General features: G+C 38.9%; 1 protein-coding gene across 2 annotated transcripts in view; it reads right to left on the bottom strand.

Moving 5' to 3' along the window:
- LOC140728601 (inactive dipeptidyl peptidase 10-like) overlaps nt 1–25959 on the bottom strand; it is a 1645453-nt gene that overhangs the window by 654274 nt on the left and 965220 nt on the right. For both annotated transcript variants that reach the window (XM_073047583.1, XM_073047584.1), the window contains exon 2: nt 960–1074. In XM_073047583.1, the coding sequence (XP_072903684.1) occupies nt 960–1074 (115 nt within the window). The remainder of the gene's footprint in view (nt 1–959; nt 1075–25959) is intronic.

A 25959-nucleotide genomic window follows, 5' to 3' on the forward strand; every position in this document is an offset into this window, starting at 1 on the left:
GAAACTGTTCACAATAGGAAATGGACAACTTCTGAAGCAATTTAAATGTGGATGCGGCTGACAAGATGGATCCAATTATACAAACCCAGAGGAAGCTCAGTTCTTTCAAAGCTTCAGCCAAATTGAGGTCCTTAGTGTAGGTTTCCGTAAATAAAAACAGCAGAGCCATTTTATGTTTAAGAAAAGCTGTAACAACTCATTTATTGTACTCCAAACATTGAAGACAAAGCGCAGTAAAAAAAAACCTTTATGCAATTATGTCATTATGTCATCACGTCAGACCAGCCTCTTAAAGTGAAAGCCCAACTCAACGTCAGTGGATGTGAACTCTGGACATTTCCACCAATTATATTATCCGACATTAGAACCACAGGGTGCCCTCTGTCAAGGATTTTTAATAAAGATTTGGAACTTGGGACGATTTCCAATTTTCCTTTCAGCTTCCAGGCATATTGATTAATGAAATGGATTCACAATAAATTTGATAGAACATCTTTTATTCAATTTGGCTGCTTAGTACCAGGAAGAGATCTGGCACATAACAAACGTACAAGTACCAGGAAGAATTCAAAAGAAAATATGATGTAGCATTTGTAACTGTTCAGTAATGTTAATGGCAAGAAACTACTTCTAGAAAGGCTAATTGCTAAAATTTGAAAATGTTCTTTGTTACAATGCCAAGAATATACATATAGCAGTTTGCCACAGGGTTACGTGGAATTCTGTGATCGACATAGCCTGGCTTCTGGGAACTGCATCCAAGCCTCAAGCACAATCTGTGACAGCAAACTATTTTGAATACAAAGGCCTTCAGTAAAGTCCTCAACTGTGAAATATTACAGATGTGGTTGATATGTAAAAGAATTGCATTAGACATGTATTTTCATGCATTTCTAGATAAGGTCTGATAAAATATAGTAAATGCTGGTGAAACAAATAAGCAGGTATATGTCATTTACCTGGAGTTAAAAGGATGACTGAGATAGTGATGAGAGAACAGACTGCAAGGATCACGAGCAGTGCAATAGCAATTCCCTTCCAGTTTCTCTGCGGAGGGCTTGCACCTCCTATCTCCTACAAAAGGCAGAAATAATAAGTTATAGTGCTGGAATTCCATAATCAAAACAAATTATTCATAATATGAAAAGCATAATCATTAAGAATTCATTGTGGAGCTGATCATCTCCATGATTTCCATACTTCATTTAATTACTCAAATTTGCACACACTTCAGGGCAAGCTAAAATTGAAATGCCATCTTGCTTTTCACAACTGTGTTGCTTCTTTAAGTACTAAATTATAATAATAATTAGATTTTACTTTGCCTTTAAGCTACGCTTGCTTATTACTGATGATGAATCCAGTAGAACAGAAGTGAGATGCTTTAAAAGAAAACAACCCATTATATCATAATTGAAAATCTTATTTCCGGGAGTTTGAATAGCCACCAGGAAGGTGCAGGGTATCAAAGGATGGAGAAGGTTTACAGACCTGTACCACTCTCTGCACCTACATCACATAATATCCAGTTCAAAGCTCAAAAATTCAAAGTAAATTTATCATCAGTGTATGTCACCCTATACAACCCTGAGATTGTTTTTTTTTGCGGGCATACTCGCCAAATTTATCGAATAGTAGCTGTAAACAGGATCAATGAAAGATCAAATAGAGCATAGAGGACAAAAAACTCTGCAATTGCAAATATAAATAAATAGCAATAAATAATAAGAACATGAAATTACAAGATAAAGAGTCCTTAACTTGAGATCATTTGTTGTGGTAAAATCTCAATAAATGAATATAGTTATCTTCTTTTATTCAAGAGCCTGATGGTTGAGGGGTAGTAACTGGTGGAGTAAGTCCTGAGGTTCTTGTACCTTCTACCAGCAGTGAGTAAACTGGCCTGGGTGGTGAGGATTTTTGATGATAGATGCTGTGTTTCTATAACAGTGTATCATGTAGATGTGCTCAATGGTTGAGAGGGCTTTACCTGTGATGTACTGGGCCAAATCTATTACCTTTTGTCGGATATTCTGCTCAAAGATATTGGTGTTCCCATACCAGGCCGTAATGAAGCCAATCAGTACACTTTCCACTGCACATCTATAGAGGTTTGTCAGGGTTTTTGATGTCATGCAGACTCCTAAGGAAGTAAAGGCGCTGCTGTGCTTTTTTGCAATTACATTTATATGCTGGGTCCGGCACAGGTGCCCTGAGATAGTAAAACCCAGGAAAGTAAAGTTACTGACCCTCTCCACCTCTGATTGCCCGATGAGGACTGGTTTATGGACCTTTTGGTCTTAAAGACATTGAGTGAGTAGTCGTCATTATGACACCAGTCAGCCAAATGCTCAGTCTCCTTCCTGTACACTAAACTATCACCACCTTTGATATCACCCACATCAAGTTGTAGGTCAATACTGAAGCTTTTGACTTTTTGAGGAAGCTTTTGAGAAATCCCCCCAAGAGGAGGTATGGGACACTCAGAATGGAATTCCCCGTCGCCTCAGGAGGAGGTATGGGATACTCAGAATGGAATTCCCCGTTGCCTCAGGAGGAGGTATGGGACACTCAGAATGGAATTCCCCGTCGCCTCAGGAGGAGGTATGGGACAGTCAGAATGGAATTTCTCATCACCTCAGGTACTTAAGCTGAAAGCATTAAATTAGACTGAAATTAATAATGAAACACTGCATAGGCATTATTTTCTATTCAGTACTTTGATATTTCACATCTATAGTATTGATCACATGTTGTTTTCAGTATAAAAAAGAGTTGACAAGTAAATTTGTGACATTGTTCAATCTGTCTTCTAAAGCTTTGCATCTACATTTACTTTTATTTTACAGTTATTCTAAACTCCTGTAAAATAACTCTTTAAATACAGGATCCAGCAGCTGTACCTCATCAGCTTGAAGATTTAATACAAGATGTCAAGTTTACACAGAAAATTACCATTAAAAATTTGGAATGAAAAAAATGTAAATATTTGGTAGTATCATTTTAACATGAAATAATTGGCACCACACATTCAATGAATTTCTACATTTCTCCACGTAATTTATGTAATATGTTGTACAGATACAATTTTGCATAAAGAATCCCAAAGGAAATAAAACGTAAAACTACAAGAAAATGCAGTAGAATGGGACTAATTGAAAAGTTCTTTCAATAAGCTGGCTAAAATAAAGCAGTTTGAACTATCTCCTTTTGTGCTGTATGAACATACAATTTAAAGACTATTTTCTGGACAGATTTGAATGATAACTAATCAGTTGCTTGAATAATTTCAATATAGTCACTAGTAAATATTCAAAATGCACATCACGCTAGCTTAGTCTTATATCACTGCTGACTCTATATTACTCGGATCAATTGCCTTGAACATCATTAAATGCATCTGTGTAATAGATCAATGGTATCCAGCAAGCTTCATAAACCTGTTTCAAAGCATGATCAACAAAAATCAGTTAATGAGCATCTGGTTATGTTCACCATTATACTAGGGGATTCTCATAATATTTTTCAAATTTGTTACTCTAAACATTGGTGTTTATGTATGTAATTCAATTTCCACCACTGTCTGTAAGGAGTTTGTATGCTTTCCCTAGGTTTACCACCCTGTGCTCCAGTCTAATCACGTGCCTGTTAGTAGGTTAATTAGTCATTGTAAATTCTCCTGTGATCAGGTTAGGGTTAAATCAGGGGTTAATTTGTCATTGTAACTTGTCTGATGGATGGACATATATCTCTACCAAAGAACATGCAAGACTTTTCTTCCTTCCAGTAGACTGCTCAAACTGTAGCACCTGTTTATTCAAACTACACCCCCCACCACCACCCACCATCAGGGTCAAGTGAAGCCATGATGCCAAGCAGCAATCTCTGAAGAGTATTGATAATGGCTGGGGTCACATGTCTTGTAAAGACACTGCCCAGAAGAAAGCAATGACAACAACAATCATGGTCATGGAAAGAACATGATCGCAAATAGCGAATGAACGGAATCGGGGATTGCTGGGTGAAGTGGCTCAGCCGCCAGATGGACTTGTTCTGCACTGTATAACAATAAATACATAAAAATAGAAAATAAATGCCAATGCTGCACATATTTATATCAAGTAGAACTATAAAAATGAGGGAATATTTCAATTATTGATTAATCTCTGAGTGAACCTTACAGAACCTAGCAGAAAGCAAAGGAACTTCCTAGAGATCAGTTAAAAGTCAGTTGTTCTAGGAATTCCTGCCAGACTCTCCAAAAGAAATGGATTGCTAATGCAGTACCAGAAGTGGGAAATGTCTGCGTTAGGAATTCTTACTTCAATTGTACAAGAGTGAAGAATAGAAATTCTCCATCTGAGCTCAAAACGTTAGCCTCTACGTTAAGGAAATAACCAAGGTTCATAAAGAAGTTATAACACTTCAATTCAAGAAATGTAAAAAAAAAGGATTTAAGGAGAGTATAGCACACCTCAAGGATGCGTCCATAGTCCACTATTATGGGTGGCAGAATCTCAAATGACAAAGGTGTGGTGTACCTGGGTGAGACAGCTTGGCTGGTTGACAACAACTTTGCACTCAATGTCAACAAGACCAAGGAATTGGTTGTAGATTTCAGAAGTGGTATTCATTGAGAATTCAGTGATGGAAAGAGAGAGTAGTTTCAAAGTTCCTGGGAGTCACAATCTCAGAGGATCTGTCTAGGCCAAGCACATTGATTCAGTTATGAGGAAGGCATGCCAGTGACTATACTTCATTAGGAATTTGAAGAGATTTGGCATGTCACCAAAGATGCTTGCAGATATACGGTGGAGAGCATTCTGGCTGGTTATATGACAGCTTATTATGGAACATCCAATACACAGGATCACAAGAGGCTACAAAAGATTGTGGACGCAGCCATTCCCTTTACCAGGCACAACGTTCCCGTCCATCTAGGACACCATCAAGAATCAGCGACAACATACATGATTCTGATATATGAACAGCAAATATCATGTGCAGAGCTACTTTTCTAATGCTACCGTGGTTCAGCTTCACGAAGGCTCGAACACTCAAGCACTTTATAATTTATAAAACTGAATTATTAGATCAGAAAAATGTAGATTTCGGTAAAGTGATATGTTCTAGATAAAGCTCAAATAAAGTACTAATCAATACTCCAAGTTTAGCACATTAAAATTTAACTCGTTTGCAGAGGACATTAGGGTTAGGGTCATTAGATACGAGGTCCATTTTATGTCAGCTTGACTCAGTGGTAACAGTGATCCATTGGTTTCTGACCTGATATGAGAATGGAAAACTTGCTTCTATGCTGTATATTGGAATGATTTTAGATCAGAGGTTCCCAAACTGTTTTTATGCCATGGACCAGTACATTAAGCAAGGGGTCCATTGACCTCATGTTGCGAATTCCTGCTTTAGAAAAAGATGTGAGCAGTTTTATGTAATAGTTCATTCTTGTTATTTTATAAGACGAAGTAGCTATTTTATGAGATCAAGACAATTTTTCAAAGCCTCTGATCCTTCTTGTTACTAAAATCTTCTTAGTCATATTCATAGAGGTATTAAAGATATTTTCCCTTGCTTTCTCGAAATATTCTGGACCAGCAGTGAAATTATTCTATTCAAAATAGAATATTCAGAAGTTTTCATGTTTTATTGTTTTATAACATTGAATCACAATGGATTTAATTTGGCTTTTTCACACTGATCAACAGAGAAAACACTTGTTTCAAAGAGAAAACAAAGTTTTACAAATCGGTCTAAATTTATTACAGTTATTAAACTCAAAATAATTGATCGCAAAATTACACATTCCCTTCAAGTCAGTATTCAGTAGATGCACCTTTGACAGCAATTACAGCCTTGAGTTTGTGTGGTTAGGTCTCCATCAGTTTTGCACATCTGGACACTGCAATTTTTCCCTATTCTTACTTACAAAACTGCTTAAGGTCTCTCAAATTGCATTGGGATCATGAGTGAACAGCCCTTTTCAAGTCCAGCCCCAAATTCTTAATTGGGTTGAAGTCTGGACACTGACTTGGCCACTTCAGGACATTAACTGTGGTGTTTTTAAGCCATTCCTATGTAGCTTTGGAATTATGCTTGGGGTTATCGTCTTGCCAGAAAACAAATCTCCCAAATCACGGTTCTCTTGTTGACTGCATCAGGTTTTCCTCCAGGATTTCCCTGTATTTTGCTGCATTAATTTTACCCTTTATCTTCACAAGTCTTCCTGGGCCTGCTGCAGTGAAGCATCCCCACAGCATGATGCAGCCACCACCATGCTTCATAGTAGGGATGGTGTGTTTTTGATGATGTGCGGTGTTTGGTTTACACCAAATATAGAATTTAGCCTGATGGCCAAAAAGCTCAACTTTGGTTTCATCAGACCACAGAAACTTTTGGCTGACTTCAGAGTCTCCCAAATGTCCTCTGGCAAACTCTAGTTGAAACTTCATGTGCGTTTTTTTCAACAGTGGCTTTCTCTTTGCCACTCTCCCATAAAGCTGCGACTGGTGAAGCACCTGGGCAACAGTCGTTGTATGCACAGTCTCTCCCATCTCAGCCACTGAAGCTTGTAACTCCTCCAGAATTGTCATAGGTCTCTCGGTGGCTTCCATCACTAGGCTACTTCTTCTATGATCACTCAGTTTTTGAGGTCAGCCTGCTCGAAGTAGATTTACAGCTGTGCCATATTCTTTTCATTTCTTAATGATTGACTTAACCGTACTCCAAATAATATTCAATCACTTGGAAATTTTCTTGTATCCATCACCTGACCTGTGCCTTTCAATAACCTTTTGCTGAGTTACTTGAAGTGCTCTTTTGTCTTCATGCTGCAGTTTTTGCCAGGATACTGGCTCACCAGCTGTTGGACTTTCCAGATACAGGTGTATTTTACCACAACCAATTGAACCACTTTGACTGCACACAGTGATCTCCATTTAACTATTTATGTGGCTTCTAAAACCAATTGGCTGCACTAGTGATAATTTAGTGTATTATATTCAAGGGGGAAAGGGTGGTTAAACTTATGCAGTCAATTATTTTGTGTTTTATATTCGTAATTAATTTAGATCACTTTGTAGAGATCTGTTTTCACTTTGACATGAAAGAGCAATTTCTGTTGCAGTGTCAAAAAAGCTAAATTAAATCCATTTGTGACTCAATGTTGTAAAACAGTAAAGCATGAAAACTTCCAAGGAGGTGAACGCCTTTTGTAGGCATTGAATATGCCAGCATTTTTCACAAATTCAGCAAAGATATGGCAAGCCTTTCTTTGACAGCTATTATGTGGTGTGTTCTGCTAATTCAAAGTTCAAAGTAAATTTTATTAACAGAGTACATATATGTGTCACCACATACAGCCCTGAGATTCTTTTTCCTGTGGGCATTTTTAGTAAATCTATAGAGTAGTAACTATAACAGGATTAAAGAAAGATCAGAGTGCAGAAGGCATAAAAACTGTGCAAATGCAAATATAAATAAATAGCAATAAATAATGAGAACATGAAATAATGAGATAAAGAGTCCTTAAAGAGAGATCACTAGTTGTGGGAACATCTTAATGTATGGACAGGTGAGTGTAATTACCCACTTTTATCCAAGAGTCTGATGGTTAAGGGGTAGTAACTGTTCTTGAACTTGATGGTGTGAGTCCTGAGGCTTTTGTGTCTTCTACTTGATTGCTGAACATGACCTGGGCGTGGGGATGTCTAATGATGGACACTACTTTCCTGTGACAACCATTCATGTAGATGTGTTCAGTGGTTGGTGGACTGGGCTGAATCCTTTTTGTCAGGTTTTCCATTCGGAGACATTGCTGTTTCCATACCAGGCCATGATGCAGGCAGTTAACGTACTCCCCACTACACATCTATGGAAGTTTGTTAAACTTTTTGATGACATGCTGAATCTCCACAGGCACTTAAGGAAGAAGTGCTGCCATGCTCTCTTTGCAATTGCATTTACAGTACATGCTGGGTCCAGGAAATGTCCTCTAAGATAGTAACCCCAGGAATTTAACGTTACTACCCTCTCCACCTCTGATCCTGGCTCATGGACCTCTGGTTTCCCTCTCCTGAAGTCTACAATAAGTTCCTCTCTCTTATTGACATTGAGTGAGAAGTAATAATTATAACCCCCCCACCCCCCGCCAAATGTTCAATCTCCTTCCTGCACGCTGATTCATCACCACCTTTGATACAGCCCACAACAGTGGTGTCATCAGCAAACTTGAATATGTTTAGCCACACGGTCAATGATGCGAGCAGAGCAGGGCTAAGCACACAGCCTTGTGGAGCACTGGCTGAAACTACCCATGATGTATTTTATTTTACCAGTGTGTGAAGAGGATACTGTTCCCCATTCCCTAACTAGATTCAAGACCATTTCTCAGAGTTGTTATGGGTACCAGAGTTCTGTTTCACATCTCCAGTTCTTTTCAAACATATCATTTTGAACATTTATTTTCTCTTATTGCTGTAATCTCTTCACCCCAGGTGTCTGATTTTGTACCTATTTGTTCTGTTTTCTGATTGCTTGTCTTTCTCTGTTTCTCATCATCAGACAGCAATATCCTTGGTGTAAATCTCTACCACATTAAAATTATTGAACAGAAGTGGGAGCATTCAGGGATACTAAGCAATTGGCCCACAGAAAGGAGGAAAACAATTTGCATTAAAACAACTGTAAATTAGAGTAATTATGCATTCAATGGTGATCTCATTGTGTTACTATAAACTACCAAAGAATTAGCATAGTTAGTTCCCTATTATAGCGAACAATTTGATGTTGCAAAAGAAAAAATCAGAATCAGAATCAGAATCCTATGAGGACACATACAAGGAATTTGATGCCGGTTTCCCTGATCTCTCTCTGTACAGAGTTAAAAGAAAACAAAAACAAAAGTGCAAATAATCATAAACTATATACAATGAGGTCCACCTCATTGAATGTACAGGTGAACTTGATTTATAATAGACTAAAATTCAAGTGTTCATAAGACTGATGGCATACGGAAAGAAACTGTGAGATAGAAGATATTTAACAGTCAACACCACAAGAGTATCTCCAAAGGGGACATAATTTCATTCAAATTAATTGCCGTATTCCTAAAAGGCAATAACTACTCCTCTAAATTCAATCAATGACTATTGCAAAAACTTTGATTTATAAACCAAGACAAGATGATATGATTATTTATTTATTTATTGAGATACAGTACTGATTAGGCCCTTCCAGCCCTTTGTACCATGTTGCCCAGCAATTCCCTAATATAGTCCTTGCCTAATCATTGGACCATTTACAATGACCAATTAACCTACCAAATGGTACGCCTTTGGACTGTGACAGGAAACCAGAGCACCCAGAGGAAACCCAGACAGTCACAGGGAGAAAGTTCAATCTTCTTACAGGCAGTGGCAAGAAATGAACCTGTGCTGCTGAACTGCAATGTGTTATACTAGCCACTACGTTTCTGTTAGAAATGGATCTGTTTCATTACTGATGTCATGGACTAATGATACCATTATACCCAGTAGAACGTAAAAATTCCTTACAGGCAGCGCCAGGAATTGAACCCAGGTCACATATACTATAAAGCGGTTTGCTAACCTCCTCAGAACCGTGTAACCATGTACTTAAATTGAAATATATATGTGCACGTATTCAACTGAAGTTAATCTAGATGCTAGACAATCTACAATATGACAAGTAGCAGGAAAAGATCTACTTTTAAAATCAGGGTCTCTGGCGCTGAGCCTGGTGCTGTGACTCAGAACAGTGGAGAAGTGATGAGCACTGCAGTGTTGAAGGGAGATTCTTTAGTCAAAAGAACAGAGTTGAGATTCCATAAACACGATAGAGACATAGAAGCATAGAAACATAGAAAACATACAGCACAATACAGGCCCTTTGGCACACAAAGAAGACCCAAACAAGTTCCTACCTTAGAACTACCTAGGCTTTACCCATAGCCCTCTATTTTTCTAAGCTCTATGTATCCATCCAGGAGTCTCTTAAAAGACCTTATTGTTTCTGCCTCCACCACCGTTGCTGGCAGCCCATTCCATGCACTCACCACTCTCTGTGTAAAAAACTTACCCCTGACATCTCCTCTGTACCTACTTCCAAGCACCTTAAAACTATGCCCTCTCATGCTAGCCAATTCAGCCCTGCAGAAAAGCCTCAGACTATCCACATGATCAATACCTCTCATTATCTTGTACACCTCTATCAAGTCACCTCTCATCCTCCGTCACTCCAAGGAGAAAAGGCTGAGTTCACTCAACCTATTCTCATAAGGCATGCTCCCCAATCCAGGCAACATCCTTGTAAATCTCCTCTGCACCCTTTCTATGGTTTCCATGTCCTTCCTATAGTGAAGCAACCAGAACTGAGCACTGTAATCCAAGTGGGGTCTGCCCAGGGTCCTATATAGCTGCATCTGGAAGGTATGTTGCATCTGGAGAGGAGTTGGCCAGAAATAATTGGAAAAGAACACTGGCAGGGATGATGGCAGAGCAGCAATGGCTGGAATTTCTCAAAACAATTCCAAAGGCAAAGATATATACACCCCAAAGAGGAAGAAGTATTCTAAAGGAAAATTGACACAGCCATGACTAACAAGAGAATCAAAGCCTACATAAAAGCCAATGAGAGGGCATATAATACAGCAAAAATTAGTGGAAAATTAGAGGTTTGGGAAGCTACTAAATGCCAACAGAAGGCAACTATAAAGGTCATTAAGAAGGTAAAATGGAATTTGAAAGTAAGCTATACAATAATATTAAAGAAGATTCCAAAAGCTTCTTTAGATATGTAAAGTATAAAAGAGAGGTGAGTGTGAATATCAGACTGCTGGAAAGCCATAATGCTATCTGTTTCAGAGTCAGCAGAAGTGAATTGGGCTCCAGAAAAGAACCACTAGCATCAAAATGATACAGGTCATTGTGATTTGCTGATTCTGTTCACTGCCAGCATCAAGCCTGACTCATGACGTAAATGCATTTTGGTTCTCTGATGAAATATGCAATTTTAACCTCCCCTTTTTTTTTGCTACATACATACTTGGAACTCTGTCCACACATTATTTGTAGCCAACGAAAATGGTTTTCCTGCTTTCTGTGAAACTGTAAAGTTGTGGTGCAATTTGAGACTTATTCATTTTTTTTTCCTGTTAGTTACATATTCAGGAATGGCACTACAATGCCTAAGATGCAGCAGATTTCCATCCAGAGGTAGAGGTGTATTTACAAGATAGCGCGCTAGGTGCATCTTGCATCTCTGAAGATGTTGTTCTGAACTGCACACTTGTGGTGATGTTGCATTGCTGATTCTTTTCTCCAACATAACAGTCAATGCATAGTCACTCTTCTTTAAATATGCTTTGAATTTTTCTCCCTTTTTCTTAAAGTGGCAGTCCAACGTAAACACAAACCAAAACGCAAATTGAATAAACAACTGATAGAAAGTTAGAAGCAACTAGCTTGTCTAAGTTCAAATATCTTATGGTCTTGCATACTGTATATGTCACCATATATGACCCTGAGATTTGTTTTCTTGCTGGCATACTCAATAAATCCAAGAACCGTAATAGAATCAATGAAAGACTGTACCCAACAGGACAGACAACTAGTGTGTAAAAGTCAGAAAAATGCAAATACAAAAACTAAGTAAGTAAATAATAATAATAGATAAATAAGAAATAAATATCAGGAACATGAGACCAAGAGCCTTTGCAAGTAAGTCCATACGGCAGGGATTCCCAGCCATTTTTATGCCATGGACCAGTTCTATTAAGCAAGGGATCCATAGACCCTAGGTTGGGAACTTCTGCCATAGAGTCTTTCTGATGCATTGACAAATCTGATGCAGAAGACAGTTCTGAACTATTTGATTCTGAATTTAAACTCATAAAAATAACCTATTTTCATCAGGTTTTCTCAGATTTATCAATTACTTTCCTGAATTCTGCATCAGATGAACACAACTGCGGGATAAGATGCTTCAACACCCAAGCTTGGTCAATGTCTAGAAGAATCATGTGATCTACTGGGGCATCTTAGACCCAGTTGCCACCTGCTTCCCTCCAGTGCAAGTTCGATTGACTCTATGGACTAAGATCATCAAAATACTCACTTTGCGTGAAATTGCTTTCTTTCTGCTTCATGACATCTTGATACATTTGAATCACTACTGCTATACAACTCTAGCAGCCAGATTTGATTGAAAGAGGCTCAAAAGCATTCTTAATCTTTTCTTCATCAACGACTTTGCAGGTGTATACCCCATGGAATTGTTACATATTTCAACAAGACTTGGTCAAGTAATGTTTCATACTGAATTTTGAACACCTCTGCAACACTTTCTTTATAAAGAATAGAAATCATTTACTTTCACCATTTGAACTTAAATGATATAAATCAAATGGTACATTTAATGATAATTTTTGTAAAGTTTGTGAATGTATTGATTGAATTGCTGGCCATATTGGAAATATGTTTTTCAAGTAAGCACAAATTTATTTGGACTCCAACTCATCCATATTCCATTCAGTGGTATTAAATTCTAGGCAGACACTGACCAGAACAAGGCAATATCAAACCACTTCTGTAGAGACGTTTGCCAAGAGCGATCATGGTCATGGAAAGGCCATGACCACCCACATCATATGACACGGCACATAACAAATAGATGAGTATTAAACAAAACCATGTTTTTCATTTAATCTCATATGACTGATTATTGAAAATTGAACCAGAAACATTGTCATTTTTTCCCTTGGAAATCTATCCTGAAATATGGAGAAACTAACTGTTGTGGCTTTTTATCATTATCAAATACTTTATTTGCTTATCAATTATTTTAATCATAAATACAAGAAATTATTTGGGATCATATGCAATCATGTATCACCTGGGACTTACCCTCTCCTCACTTTTGGTCAGATGAACAATGCTCCAAGCCAAGCCCTGTGGGATTTTATCCTGGAAGTTCTGAGACTTGTCTCCATTGGATAAATTGTCTTGTGTGTATTGGTGGTCAAGTACTTCTGAACCACCTTTCTTTTCAAGAATGGTTGCAATCTGTTTCTATGTAGTACCTATAATCCCACTAACTGTGCTATTTTATGTAACCAGGTGACCGTTGAATATTATCTTTTACGGTTAAAGTGCACTTACGTATTCACCCTGGTAATGCTAAATTAGCTGCCTGTGTCTTTTAGAGAAAATGCTGATGTCATTATGCACATGAGGAGTAGAAAGAAGTTTCAATGTTCTAAAAAGTATATCAATTAATGCTTTTCCAAGATATTCATGAGGAAGGTATCAGCGCTGGATAGCGTGGTTGTGCAAAATTCCCGATAGTTCTAGTAGGTGAGTTTTTCTAGTAATTTAACTAAAGGTAAAAGTTTATTATTGTCTTACTTTATCGTTTCCTGACTGAATGTGAATGTAACAGAGTAATTTGAAGGTGTTAATCTCAGTTCATTTAGCATGAGCGAGGAGAACTCATTTCAAGATCTAGCTGACATACAAAAGAAAATCTGCAGATTCTGGAAATCTGAGCGACACACACAAAATGCAGGAGGAACTCAGCAACCAGGCATCACCTATGGAAAAAAGTACAATTGACATTTCAGGCCAAAACCTTTCAGCAGGACTAGCCTATACCTTTTTGGAATTTAAGCACATGTGTGCCAAAGTTAGTACACCTTTTAATTAAGATGAGATGTATTCATTAATATTTTTTATGTTGTGTATAAGGTACAGGGTTGGTGGATTCTAATGCTGCTTGTATTGTTTTTTTAGAATTGCCACTATCATATTGGTTTTGTATATTTTGTTTTATTTATTTTCATACTGCATATGTAACTAGTTGATACAAAAGTGGGTGGACTGAATTTAAGCTGAGATTGTAACAGCAGGAGCTGTGTTTTTTTAATTCATGTTGTTGTATTTTTTGATACCCTGTTTTGCATTAAAACATCTAAAACAGATAAAGGATTTAAAGGCCCAAAAATGTATTTGTTGTTCTGAATATGTATTTTCCCTGGGCTACCCTTATGAAGTAAACAATGAGCATGTTTCATGGTCTTTAATTTGTCTTAGTAAACATTTCATTTCAACAAAAGGTTTGTGGACTTAGCTCTGATAGGCAGAAAAGCGTAAACATTACTTAAAACTATGTTTTTCAGGACAGAGCGAAGCAATCACTAAAATACTTACCTCGGTACGCACCGCTCCTCTCACTGCATCGCACCTCCTGCTCTGCTGTTCCGCTCTGCTGGTGACCAGCCCTTTGGTGAAGCCCCGAAACACCTGCTTTCAAGTCCCTAACCACTCTATTTTTATACCCTCTCCACTGTTATGAAATGCAACAGCAAGTGAACCAATACATTAGCACCAGTTCGAAACGCTGAACCTGAACCAATCATCCTTGTCACCTTTCTTCACAAGTCCCACTCCTGTGTTCATCTGACTTCCTTGTTCTCACGGCTGCATTTCCCAGTGTATTCTATCCTTTGGGTGGCAGCGTCTCCACCACAGGAGGTGTAAGATGTTCCTTCCCTCCGCTAGCCTGCAGGTCACCCTTGGACAAGGTCTATCACCTGCTTAGCCCTCCTGATCAGGGTCACTTGGTGGACAGTCATATAAGCAGCTGGAGCATATCACAAGTCCTGGCTATGCAACCACTGGTGCCAGGCAGGCAATCTCTGAAGATTATTAATAATGGCTGGGCGTCATCCTTCTTGTAAAGACATTGCCCAGAAGAAGGCAATGGCAAACCACTTATATAACCATATAACAATTACAGCACGGAAACAGGCCATCTTGGTTCTTCTAGTCCGTGCCGAACGCTTACTCTCACTTAGTTCCACAGACCTGCACTCAGCCCATAACCCTCCATTTCTTTCCTGTCCATATACCTATCCAATTTTTTTTTTAAATGACAAAATCGAACCTGCCTCTACCACTTCTACTGGAAGCTCGTTCCACACAGCTACTACTCTGAGTAAGGAAGTTCCCCCTCGTGTTACCCCTAAACTTTTGCCCCTTAACTCTCAACTCATGTCCTCTTGTTTGAATCTCCCCTACTCTCAATGGAAAACGCCTATCCACGTCAACTCTATCTATCCTCCTCATAATCTTAAATACCTCCATCAAGTCCCCCCTCAACCTTCTACGCTCCAAAGAATAAAGACCTAACTTGTTCAACCTTTCTCTGTAACTTAGGTGCTGAAACCCAGGTAACATTCTAGTAAATCTCCTCTGTACTCTCTCTATTTTATATTTTGTAGATATATAAATACTTCTGTAGAAAAATTTGCCAGGATCAATCATGGCATGGAAAGACCATGATCGCCCAATTCATACGACATGGCACACATGAATAACCAAGTCTGTTAAATTCAATACCATAGTAGTGAAGGCATTTGACAAGCACAGATTAACCCTTTACAATATATTACAACTTTATTGTTTTCAATCAATGGCATAATTGTTTTATCAATATTTATTGGCCCATTGCAATCAATCTACAGTAATGATTCTCAACTTGACTTTAAGACTCATGAGAATGATCTAGACCTACCATGGACTTGTGTTGCATCTGGGCTGATGTAAGTGCATGCATGGAAACATGCTATGTCGGTAGAGCTGTCTTTGAACAAATCATCGTATTTTTTCAACAATATATCAAGGCGCAACTTTAAAGTATCAGCTTACAAAACAATTTTTCCATCCAGCTTGTGTTGTCTGAGCAAGTCTTTCCCCATTGAAGCTCAATCTGCTTTCACAATTTGCAAAGTTGCTGATTAAATACTCGAAGATGAGAGTGGAAAGCAAGTAGGTGTTCATCGCCATCTGGTTGTGGTAGACTGGTATCCCTCTCCTTCTCACTTGCTGCTTCCAGAGGAAGGTTCAGGAGTCTTTAGTCTTGGACAAGTTTTGATCAGTGTGGTTTACAGATTGGATTCTGCAGTCTATGTTATATGTGTTTCTGGTTACTCTTTTTTTGCTATTTTGATCAGGGGGACATGCTCTGAAGCATACAGTCATCGAACAACCAGCACTAAATTGAACTGAACTGAAATAAACTGAACATTCCTAGACTGCTTCAAGGACTCTATGGTTTGGTGGTTTATATTCTGTGTGTTACTCACATTTTTTGTCATTTACAAGATTTGTTCTTTTTTGTGCGGTGGGTGTTTGATGTTTTTCTTTGAACAGATTCCACAATGTTTAATTGCTTTGTGGCTGGCTGTAGGAAGAAAAATCTTAAGGGTTGCATACTGCATGCATACTTTAATAATAAATGTACTTCAAACTTCATTTTGCCATGACTTCTGTAAAGTTTTACCAGATTTCCAGTTTGGTAGTGTTTTGTCAGTGGTATCTGCTTGTGCTTGCTGGACCAAAATCATTATTAACCAGTCAGAGGCAGTATCCATTCCCAAATCAATGGAACACTTCTTAATTAACACATGTTCTGAATAGTCTCTTCACCGCTGTTACTGCCGGTGTCAGTAAACCCACATAATCCTATTATTGCTCACAGCAATGATATTGTTGAATCTTAGCTTCTACTTGCATTAGTTTCCAAATAACAATATCTTTTTCTGTGTTTTTTAAAGTAGATGAATATTAACATTGTTTGTTATGCCTTTAGCTATTGAGCTTTGGAATATGACAATTTTTTTGACATTTAATAGAAAATTAAAGATACATGGACGGAAAGGTTATGGAAAGCCATGGTGCAGGTGACGGGACCAGGCAGATTAATGGTTCAGCATGAACTAGATAGGCCAAATGGCCTGTTTCTGTGATGTAGTGTTCCATGACCCTATGAAAAACCTTCAGGCTGGGGTACAGACTTGGACTTGGAAGAAGTTGATGCCATGTAATACCCACTGAGCTGAAGTTGATGGACTCAATTGAAACACTTGACTCCTCTGAAGGAAGGATGACTGAGTGATGACCACTGATTGAAATGATAGCCATTGAAAGGTCCCAATGGCATGCTTTGGATGTGGCATCACAATTCTCTCTCTCAAGGATCAAAAGTCCTGTGTTGTTCTCCTGCTACTAAGGTTGGGATATCTCATCTCACCCGCAGAGGAATTTGGAGTTATAAAAAAAAATTATTTATCCATTTACAGGACATGGGGGTCACCAGCTAAGCCAGCATTTATTGCCCATTCCAAGCTGCCCTTGACAAGAGTGGGAGGGGGAAAGATCCATTTGCCGTGCTCCATGTGGGTACAATGATGTAGAAAGAATGTGGAACAAGGAAAGGGAATTTGAACAGTTAGGAATTAAATTAAAATGCAGAATCAAAAAGGTAATAATTTCTGGATTGCTATCTGAGCCTCATGCATATTGTCACAGGATAAATATGATCAGAGAGTTAAATGCATAGATCAAGGACTGCTGTGGGAGAAGTGGGTTTGAATTTGTGGGATATTGGAACCTGTATTGGGGAAGGAGGGAGCTGTAGCTATGGGATGGGCTCCATGCTGAGTCCATGGTCCTTGTGAACAGGGCTGAGAAGAGGATTTTAAACTACATATTGGGGTGGGGTGGATTCAGTACTTTGAATAATGATGGATAGTTTAAAAAGGCAGGAGAGCTTACAGATGTCTTCAGAATAAAGGAAAAGACAGATAATTTAAAAACGGATAAGAATTTTTACTTCAGGAAAATTGAGTGGTGAATCTGTGAAATTCTCTGCCACAGGAAACAGTTGAGGCCGGTTCATTGGCTATATTTAAGAGGAAGTTAGATATGGCCCTTGTGGCTAAAGGGATCGGGGGTATGGAGAGAAAGCAGGTACAGGGTTCTGAGTTGGATGATCAGCCATGATCATACTGAATGGTGGTGCTGGCTCAAAGGGCCAAATGGCCTACTCCTGCACCTATTTTCTATGTTTCTATGTTTAGGAAATATGAAGGCAAAAATGTGAAGGGTGGTGAATACAGAACTGAAGTTGTGATATTTGAATGCATGCAGTATATAAAATATAGCAAATAAGTTTATAGCACAGCTAGATATTAGCAGGTGTGATGTTGTGGTCTGATGACAGATAAGTCATCTGAACCAGATGGACTACACCCCAAGGTTCTGAAAGAGGTAGCTGAAGAAATTGTGGTAATGATCTTCCATGAATCACTGAGATGCTAGAGTGATACTAAAATATATAGAAGTCATTTCAACTTACTGCAAATTAAATTTTTTTGCGTTGTAGAGATCAGAATGTGAGGTTAGCATGCATAAGGGCACCTAGTTCTAAGATGGTAGCTCAGCTATTATTGAAAAAGCTTGCTGCACTTAAATCAATCAGTGTTCATAGGTGCTGTCATTTTCTCTCATCAGACTCACTAACTCACTGTGGTGTAATGTTTATCATTTTATTATCTATGACAAGATTGAAAGCCAACTGTGAAGATGCAGGATATATGACGAAAAATTTAAGTCTTCATCCAGGGAAAATGTTGTTATCTTAACAACTTTGGGTAAAGTATTCCAAAGGATGGGATTCAGGATAATTCAGGGAGAGGAGCAATTTTTGGACGAATAGACAAACGAATCCAAAATATATTTACACTATTCTTCTGAAAGTATTTTTGCATAATTCAGAATCACATTTTAATTTGTGTGCATTAAGATATGGACACAGGAGATTCTTCAGAGTAACACACGCAAAATGCTGGAGGACTTAACAGGTCAGCAAACATCTAGGAAATAAATAAACCTTTGATGTTTTGGCCAAGACCCTTCAGGACTGGGAAAGAAGGAGTGTGAAGCCAGAATGAGAAGATGAGTGGTGGGGAAGGAGTATAAGCAGGTGATAAATGAGACCAGGTGAGGGAATGGGTGATATAAGTTCCTACCCTGAAGAAGTCAAAATCTTCTCTTTGATGGAAGTTCAGTAAGACACTCTCTCACTGCTCTCCCTTTGTGACCTCTGTTACCCTCTGACTCATTGACCATATACTCACCCATATTCTCAACAATAACCATAACCACGTGGTCTTCCTGGGAAATTGTCTCCACTGCCATCTTCTTAACTTCATCAACCTCCCTCATCCACTTACCTACCCTCTCACCTGGTTTCACCAATCAGCTGTCAGCTTGTACTCTTTCTCCTCTCTCCTTCTCTTTACTCTGGCTTCTCTTCACTTCCTTTCCAGTCCACATGAAATGATTCAGGCCAAAACATCAACTATTTAGTCCTCCAGCATTTTGTGTGTGTTGCTCTGCATTAAGTTATGATTAATATTCAACTAATATTCAAAATGTACAAAATGTATGATATTTCTAGGTATTGCTATAAGAGGCATGAGTATGAAACTGAAAATGAAAATAAAACAAATGTTAAACTGGATATTCCCACTGCTTGTGCTTCATAGTAATTCCATAAAACTCTTCTCTGGATTTGCACTGACAACTTCAATATCAAATAATCAATCTTCCTCATGTGAAAAAAACTTGTATAATTAATTGAAAATTCTTTTAGTTATTTATTGCCTTGTTCACAGTAAACAATGTATGATGGATCTTCTACAATCACATTTGAAATCTTTAGGAATTGAAGCTCAAGTCAAAGGCCTGTTTTAATTTAGTATGACTTATATACCTTTTACAGTACTTAGATGATGCTGTGGAAACATGAATTGCTGGAAGTAGAACCTTCTTTACACTGGAATTATATGAATGAAAGATCTGGATCAGGGTTCCCAACCTATTTCACCCCATTAACAAGGGGTCCGTCAACCTCATGTTGGGCTCCCTGCTCTAGAGTTACTCTTTCATCAGTTGTTGCTTGCTTACTACAGTAGCAGTGGGAGCAGTGATTTGAAGCCCACACTCAGGGGCCACTTTATTAGATGCACCTGTACACCTCATTAAAGCAAATATCTAATCAGCCAATGGCAGCAGCTCAATGCATATAAGCATGCAGACATGGTCAAGAGGTTCTGTTCTTTTTCAGACTAAACATCAGAACGGGAAAGAGGTGTGATTTAAGTGACTTTGACCATTGAATGATTGTTGCTGCCAGATGGGGTGGTTTGACTATCTCAGAATCTGCTGATTTCCTGGAATTTTCATGCACAACAGCTCTCTAAGAGTTTACAGAGAATAATGTGAGAAAAAAAAATCTAGCAATGGTAATTCTGTGGGCAAAAACACCTTTTTAATGAGAGAGTTCAGAGGAGAGTGGCCACACTGGTTCAAGCTCACAGAAAGGCAACAGTAACTCAAATAATCACCTGTTACAACAATGGTGTGCAGAAGATCATCTCTGAATGCACAAGTTGAACCTTGAAGTGAATGGCTGAAAGCAGCAGAAAAGTGCAAACATACACTAGGTGACCACCTTATTAGCTAGAGGAGATAACTAATGAAGTGGCCTCTGAGTGTATGTACTCACTCAGTTCCTATTTAACTTTATCTTTCCTTCAAACATCTACCTAACTTTCCCTCGGTCTTTGTTTTAATCAGCAACATTTCAGAGCCACACTGTCTTCCTCATACATTTACCATCCATTTAGGCTTAAATACTGCAACTATTTGCCCTTGTCCTGGACCAGAGAATGATGGTTTCATCTTTATATAGTCTGAACACCTTTTCCACCACATCTTGTAATCTCCTATTCTGTAGTTAAAATGGTGTTTTTTTCTATAATGCAATGAATTTTCTTCCTCCTAGTAAAGCACCAGGGTAGCAGGTTAGAGGTACATCTCTCCCAAAGGAGGTGTAAGGCGCTTCTTGCTCCTTCCCTCTGTTAGCCTGCAGGTCAGTCTTGGGCAAGGTATAGCACCTGCTTAGCTCCCCATTTAGGGTCACATAAAACCACGGGGCAGGTGGTGGATGGTCGTATGAGTAGCTGGTGCATATCATAAGTCCTGGTTTTGCGACCACTGACACCAGGGAGACAATTCCTGAAGAATATTGATAATGGCTGGGGTCACCCGTCTTGTAAAGACACTGCTCAGAAGAAGGCAATGGCAAACCACATTGGTAGAAAAATTTGACAAGAACAATCATGGTTATGAGACCATAATCACTCATGTCATACAATGCATCACAAAATGATGATGATGAGAAGTGGCACCATTTTGAAGTTAATCTGATAAGTACCGTAGATTCCGGACTACAGAGCGCACCTGATTAAAAGCCGCTGGCTCTAATTTTAGAAATAAAATCAATTTTTTAATTGTACAGGCCGCACCGGATTTTCGGCCGCAGGTGTCCCACGTTGTAATATGAGATATTTACACAGAAAGATATTACACGTGAGGATTTTTTAACTTTTAATTAAATCCATATGGTAACAAAAACAAATACATATTGCAAATGCTTTTTTTCGAACCGTGCCCGTAACGCGGCTACTTTTAAATATACGTTGCGTATACTTCTTTACTGAACAACATTCCAATATCTCCTAACGACTGGTAAAAAATATATATATTGCAGCCTACCAGGAAAAGTTATTGATCGCCTTTAACTTAAAAGCAGCGTTCGCTCAGATCCAAAGCCGCTCGCGTAATGCGCTCCCTCCCTCCGTCCCGTTTTATCGCAAACTGGCATTTTTCCCACAAGACGCGGCGAAACCGGGTGTGACGTCATAGCATCCCGCGATGTAGTACAGAAAACAAATATAGTTAAAACTCTTCTAACTTTAACTAGAAAATGAATTACTAAGCGAAAATATTATAAACTAAATAACTGCCATAAAGGCAGCACAATGCTTTTCTTCGAGTGTTTTCCATGTTGATGAGGGTGAGTACAAATGACTGATTTACAATAATTTAATTGTGAAAGTGCGCTGATTTATCGTACAATTTCATTGGACCTCTGTGAACTACTCATCAATTTTATTGGTCTACTGTTATGAGGCAAAATGTTTACGAGGCGGCATGAAAAAAATCATGTATTAGCTGCTCCGTTTTAAAGGCCGCAAAGTTCAAAGCTGTTCAAAATGTGGGAAAAAAGTAGCGGCTTAAAATCCGGAATCTACGGTAGGTACTTTTTCAGCCCTGAGGGATTTACTGTCGTAGAATTAAAAGCAAAATGAGGACCATTGAAATGCCTCTTTCTCATGCTGCATTTAATGGCTTTTGTTTTCTTTCTCAATGATATAACTTTATTAGGAGTTTCATTAAATTGACCTACCAACATAAATGGGAAAAAATATTCCCAAATTTACGACCTTTATAAATAATATAATGGCAAAATAATGAAGCAATGCTTTCAATCAATTCCAGTCTTTTACACCTACCTGGTATCTTCTCAACTAATTCCTCTTGAAATTTTTCAATGTTTTAACTTTTGTATTATGCAGATTATAATTTACCTCATAACCAACTCAACAGAGTGATAAAATGTAATAAGAAAATAAACAATATTATAAATAATTATAGTATTCCAGACACTGTGAAGAATTAGGTTATATTTTTTATACTAACCCCCTTCCCATTACTGTTAACAATATCTTGAAGGCATGTTAAGTTGAGCACCATACTCTATGTAGTGACAAGCAGAATACTGTACATGTGGAGATAACTCAATCTCCCATTCAGCTAGTATCCAAGGTGTTACATTCATAATTTAGAAATGTTAAGTCATACCATGTCATCCACTATGGACCAATTAAATAATGAATCAGGACTAATTAAAAATATCATTTAAGTGCATTTGCTGCCATACTTGATAAGTCATTCATTCATTTATTCCAATCCACATGGAGACCAGTTAAATGCATCAACTTCATTATTCTCATTTTTAACAGCTTGTAAGAAACCCTTAACCATCTATCTGTTATATCACCTATATTTCTGGTTTCTCCAGTTCAAAATCTCATTGAAAAGTCCTCTATGCTACTTATTACACACATAGCCATCATTCCCAGAGATAAGCCCCTAAATTAAATTCATGACCTTGAAAATAATGAAGACAATTAACAAGGTGTAGTGTGGATGTCAATCTGACAATTATGACTTTTATTTCAAGATCACGAGAATCTTTTGGGTGTTGGGTGAGGGGTAGTGTTTTAAGCATGTGTGTGTCTGTCTTCCGGTGTGAAATGGCACTGGCAAAGTAAAGTGATGGCTTGCGAACACAACCATCAACTACATTATTGATCAGATGTTTTCTCAAACGATCACTGCAATCAATAGCTTGTAACCTCCCTTTTGGAGCTGAGCTTTTGAACTGCCTATACGACCTGGCGTTTTGTGGTTGCAGCATGGTGTGTACAGGCCAAATCGAGTTGGCAGAGCCATAACACCCTAAGACAAAGGAGCAGAATTAGGCCATTCAGCCCATCAAGTCTGCTCCACCACTCCACCATGGCTGACCCTGGATCCCACTCAATACCATACACCTGCAATCTCACCATATCATTTGATGCCCTGACTGATCAGGAAACAATCAGCTTCCACCTTAAATATACACATGGACTTGGCCTCCACCATAATCTGTGGCAGAGTATTCCACAGATTTACTACTCTGCAGCTAAAAAAGATTCCTCCTTACCTCTGTTCACCCCTCAGTTTTGGAGGCTGTGCCCTCTAGTTCTGGATACCTCCACCATAGGAAACATCCTCTCCACATCCACCGTATCTAGTCCTTTCACTATCCATTAGGTTTCAATGAGATCCCCCCCCCCACATTCTTCTAAATTCCAGTGAGTACAGGCCCAAAGCTGCTGAACACCCCTTATATGTTAACCCCTTAATTCCCGGAATCATCCTCGTGAACCTCCTCTGGACTCTCTCCTATGGTAACACATCACTAAGATATGGAGCCCTAAACTGTTGAAAATAATCCAAGTGCAGCCTGACTGTTGTCTTATAAAGGCTGAGTATTATCTCCTCACATTTATATTCTACTCCCCTTGAAATAGAATATTCCAGGTCCAGGCCTGAGAATGGGAAATGGGCCCAAGTCTGGCTGCTGAAGTGGTCTTGGTGGTTATTCACAGCAGCAGAACATAGACGAGGCAGAGGAAGATGGGCCCAGCCCCGAGAACGAGGAACAAACTGATGCTTGACCAACTTAAATGTAGGGTTGAATTGGATAGGTCACATATGGGTCAAATTGAGATGGCAGGAGCCAGGTCCAAGTGTAAGAAACGTCCGCCCCGTTGTTTGGCTGTTTTAATCAGCAGGACAGATCGAAAAGGTCAGGATGTCAGGGCTGGAGACAAGGGACAAGCTGGTGTTCAGCATGCTGCACGAGGTTTACTCATTGCTGTGCTGAACTAAGCTGTGGCCTGCAACTAACGGGCTCCTGGATTGGCTATGACCAACTTCGTGCCTGTTGACTCACTTTTGTGAACTTCAGTTATGAATGTATTTGCTCACTTTTATTGTTTACACACTTCGTATTTTTCTCACATTGGGCGTTTCATGGTCTTATTTTTCAATGGGTTCTATTGGGTTTCTTTGTTTTGTGGCTGCCTACAGGGAGACAAATCTCAAGGTTGTTTATAGTATACAGCAGCGAGGGGCTGCTGCTCAAGTTAACACAGAACCTCACTGGAACAGTGAAAGGGCCACAGATACCAAAAATAGATCAACATGGGCAAGAGATGAGAAATTAAAACAACAGACAACTGGAACCTGAAAGCTGCACCCAAAAACTAAATGGAATTGCTCTGCAATGTAGTCTGAAGGTGTGTTAGGTGAAAGGAAGAAGACTTAAAGGAGGTCCCCTCCCTCCGACATACACAAAGTGATAACATCTGGAACACACTGTCAAAGAAGATAATTACTCTGTTTAAGAAGCATTTAGTCAGACACTTAATTAGTCAAGGTAGAGAAGGATACAGTCCTAATGCAGACAAATAGGATTAGTTAGAAAGGCTGTATGACTCCAACAGTCAGCTAATCTATGTTTTGTTTCTCTATTTTAAAGGAGACCACATTGTCAGCAGTTAAGTGCAATATTAGAAGAAATGAAAAGCAGAGGAATGTTGAACATCCGATTCACTGATTTTTTGGTGGACAGTAGGGACGGGCGGCAGGGGAGCTGTGTGACCTCGGTTGTGGCAAAGACTAGCTCTCAAGCTGTGGGGCCACCTGTTTACAGCTGCTCAGGAGAGAGATGTTGGAGTCGGTGCACTCCACCGGAGACAGTGTGGTGCAGGGGTCAACCTGGAGTCAGTGCTGCCCCCGTATTCATTTGGCAGAAGACAAGTTACATTGTGTTCGACTGCACATTTCTGCAGCCTTCATGGACTCGGTTTGGACTTAATTTTTTTTGTGACTGTATTTTACTGATATCTTGAATGTGCTATATGTACCTAATGCTGCTTTGAGTGTTGGTACAGTGTTTTGCACCTTCGCCCCAGAGTAATGCTGTTTCATTTGGCTCTATTTATAGGTATTCATGTATGGCTGAATGACAATTAAACTTGAACTTGAAGAAATGCAAATGAATCACTTAGGCCTTGGACTACCTGGACAATAGCAATACCCATGTCAGGCTGCTGTTTATTGATTACAGCTCAGCGGTCAACACTATCATTCTCTTGGTTCTAATCAATGCTTCAAAACCTGGGCCTCTGTAACCCCCTCTGCAAGAGGATCTTTGACTTCCTTTAGTGGGAGACCAAAGTCAGTGTGGATCAGGGGAAATAAGCAGGTTCTCACAGAGATTGATGGGGTGAGCCTGTATGAAGGGAAACACACAAATAATGGCAAGTGGAAGCTTTTTAAGAGAGTGATATCAAGTGTCCATTAGAGAGAAGGGTAATCCTGGCAAGTTTAGGGAACCTTGGCTAACAAGAGATATTGAGGTACTGTTCAAGAAGTAAAGCCGGAAGCATGCATTGGATTTAGAGGGCTGAGATCAAGTGAATTCCTTGATGACTATGAAAAGATAAAGGGTTATCAGGAGAGTAAAGAGAGAGTACGAGAAGGATCCGGCAGATCAGGT

The sequence above is a fragment of the Hemitrygon akajei genome, chromosome 5, assembly GCF_048418815.1.
Source record: "Hemitrygon akajei chromosome 5, sHemAka1.3, whole genome shotgun sequence".
Lineage (NCBI taxonomy): Eukaryota > Metazoa > Chordata > Chondrichthyes > Myliobatiformes > Dasyatidae > Hemitrygon > Hemitrygon akajei.